This window comes from Antrostomus carolinensis, unplaced genomic scaffold, assembly GCF_000700745.2.
Source record: "Antrostomus carolinensis isolate BGI_N321 unplaced genomic scaffold, ASM70074v2 scaffold54851, whole genome shotgun sequence".
Classification (NCBI taxonomy): Eukaryota; Metazoa; Chordata; class Aves; order Caprimulgiformes; family Caprimulgidae; genus Antrostomus; species Antrostomus carolinensis.
The window spans coordinates 1-2917 of record NW_010297309.1 but is presented as its reverse complement, the minus strand read 5'-3'; the positions used below and the strand labels follow the sequence as shown (position 1 = coordinate 2917).

The following is a 2917-nucleotide window of genomic DNA, read 5'->3' as shown; positions in this document are numbered from 1 at the left end:
TACAGAGAAGGAGACCTCAGGTTTCAAACAAAAGAATCACTAGCCTATGCATAACTGGTGGCTACCCAGCATTTTGATTGCTCATGAATCCAAAAGCATGTCTGCCTTTTAAGTCCACACCACTGGATTCTGTTTGCTGAAAAAACCCCTGTGCACTGAGTTCAGGGGTTCAAGTGCATTGACTTTCTTGTGTTACAATTAATATTTCATCATAATAAATCAGACCCTTTCTGTTTGCTTTAGACAACACTGACTTCACAATGGGCTCCATCAGTGCAGCAAATGCAGAATTTTGTTTTGATGTATACAAAGAGCTGAAAGTCCACCATGCCAATGACAACATCTTTTATTCCCCTTTGAGCATCATTTCAGCCCTGGCCATGGTCTATCTGGGAGCAAGAGGTAATACTCAATTTCAGATGCAGAAGGTAAGTTACATACATGGGCGTAAAGTGACTTCTGCTTGTGCTTGTTGTTCCTTCTAAGTAATGTCACCGAAATATATTACCCACTGATGAGATGAGGTTCTCACCTGTTTTAATGCACCAGAAATAAGCCAAAGTCACAAAATGGAGAACTAGATTGAGAGTTATTTAGAGAAAATAAATAAATAAATAAAAATAAGTATATTTTCACCATAAGGGGCAGTTAACTTTGACTTAGAAGGGAAAAATATCTCAAGGGCAATAACAAAATGGATTAACAGTCAGTAAATTTAATTACATTATTTTTTTCCTAAATTCTGTCATGTTCCAAATAATGTGATCAGTTTTTTTAATATATAAAAAAGATAAATCCCAGGAAGGGAGTAAGAGAGAATATTATTAGCAGTACAGAATATGTAACTCTGTTAATTTCTAGACATTCACTAGAAGAAGTATCATCTAAGCAAAGAGTGGTATTTACAGTTTCTCAGAAGGCCACAGAGGGCATAAACCAGTTGCAAGCTCACTTGTAAATTTTTAGTTCATCTATGTTCTCAGTTAGCACTTTTTTTTTTTTTTTTTTTTTTTTTCTGAGCCAACAGCTTTACCTCAAGCATCACCTGGAAATCTCAAATTCTCATTATTTTTGGTCATGCTTGTCATTTCTTCCACTGGCATTTTTTCTTGCAGGTTCTTCACTTTGATAACATTACAGGAGTTGGAGACACCATTGACTCAGAGGTAGAGAAATAACTTGATCTTCCTTTCTGTCTTATTTTCTCCTCAGAACAAAACTAGAACGGTTCTGTCTCTCCTCCTGGCAGTTTCAGATCCTGTCAAAAACTATGGTAACACTCCCAAACCGAGACAATCTGTGGAGGGAGGGAAGGAGGGTGTAACTGAGAGACTCTAAAGCAGGGCAGGAAGATGCTGGGCAGAGAAGAGCCCAGAAGTCTCAGTGACAGGAACACAACTGCACTCTTAAAAAAACCACATTTCAGGGGACTTATCTTGAGAAGGATGAACTTGTCAGCTCAATGCATCGTCACCACAGCACCTGCTGTCTCAAAGGTGACAGCCCTATGGCTGTGGGGCAGGACTCCACTGCAGCATGACTCTTAATTGATAGGGACAATCCTTTAGGGGCTTATTTCCTAGATAAAAATAAGCTAACATGATGTATCTTCTTATTTTCGTATCATCACCTCAGTGTGGCACTTCTGAATACATCCACAAATCATTCAAGGATCTTCTCTCAGACATCACTGTGCCAAATGCTACATACTCACTCAAGATGGCTAACAGAGTCTATATTGAAGAAACATACCCTGTTCTTCCGGTGAGTTGTACTGTGACTGTGACCTGACTTCAGTGAGATTCCCCATAAAGGACCCTGTGACTCTACCCTACAGAAGCACCACCAATGACATCCCACTATCTCTTGATGAAGAAGTGGTTGTGAGCCATGAGGGGAACTGGTTCAGAACAAGTTTGACCCTTTCTGTGGCTGTTAGGTAGAGGCCAGGCAAAAGTATAATGGCATAAAATATACTCATGTTGCAACAGTCATAGGGAGTCATCAAGATTGCTGTTCATCTGCTAGAAAAGGGCTTTTAATGAAAAATATAACTCTGAAGGGAAATTAACTACATTTTATGACTTGGAAGCATGAAGATTAAAATTGTCAAATTTGGATTTTTTCAAAGCCAAATATAAAATCTTCCCAGTAAAAGGAAGCTTTGGTTTTGAAATCTAAGAATGTGAGAACACCATATTCAAAATAAAAAGTGGGCACAAAGAGAAGAAAACAAACATTGTCTGTCCTTAAAAATGTTTGTTAAACTGGAAGTGTTTTGGTAAAACGAATATAGTATTTCAAAATTCTAACTTAGAATCCTATCTGAAAAAAAAGTGCCAGATCTAAATACGTGAAGTAGTCTCTCTTGTCCAGCTTTAAGATTCAGTTACAGGAAGACAGCTGTGACTGACATGTTCAAACACAGGGGTCAAGTTTACTGTTCTTTTAACCATTCTGCTTCATTTCACCATCTTGCATTTCAAATTCATACATTTTCAAGTTCTCATCAGTCTGACAACTGCAATCCTTCTGCTTACAGCAATACTTAAAGTGTGCAAGGAAATTCTACAAAGCAGGGCTGGAAGAAGTTAATTTCAAAACAGCTACAGAGGAAGCAAGACAGCTCATTAATTCCTGGGTGGAGAAAGAGACAAATGGTAAGGACTAAAAAATGAGGAGCAGGTATTTTCCCCTACCTACCACAATCTATACCCTTGTCTTGCTCTCCTCATAATGTCTAGAATAAGTGGGTCAAGCAAGAGCAGGTTGCTTATTGCTGTGAAAACAAACACAAAGCGGCAGCCCCCAGCCCCATGCCCGTCATTGCAGGCATTTGTGCACACCACAGGAGGTGCATCTTACCATGCTGTGCTCTGCTTCTTTCTTAAAGGACAGATCCAAGATTTCCTTGTGT

General features: G+C 38.9%; 1 protein-coding gene across 1 annotated transcript; it reads left to right on the top strand.

The window, feature by feature from the left end:
- Positions 1 to 260: 260 nt before the first annotated feature.
- On the top strand, positions 261 to 2910 carry LOC104520378 (ovalbumin-related protein Y-like; the record flags this gene model as incomplete). The annotated part of the gene is made up of 5 exons (XM_010162053.1): positions 261 to 428; positions 1116 to 1166; positions 1636 to 1764; positions 2543 to 2660; positions 2894 to 2910. Coding segments are annotated over exons 1-5 (483 nt in total), but the record flags the coding sequence as incomplete, so codon positions are not given.
- Between the last annotated feature and the right edge of the window lie 7 nt (positions 2911 to 2917).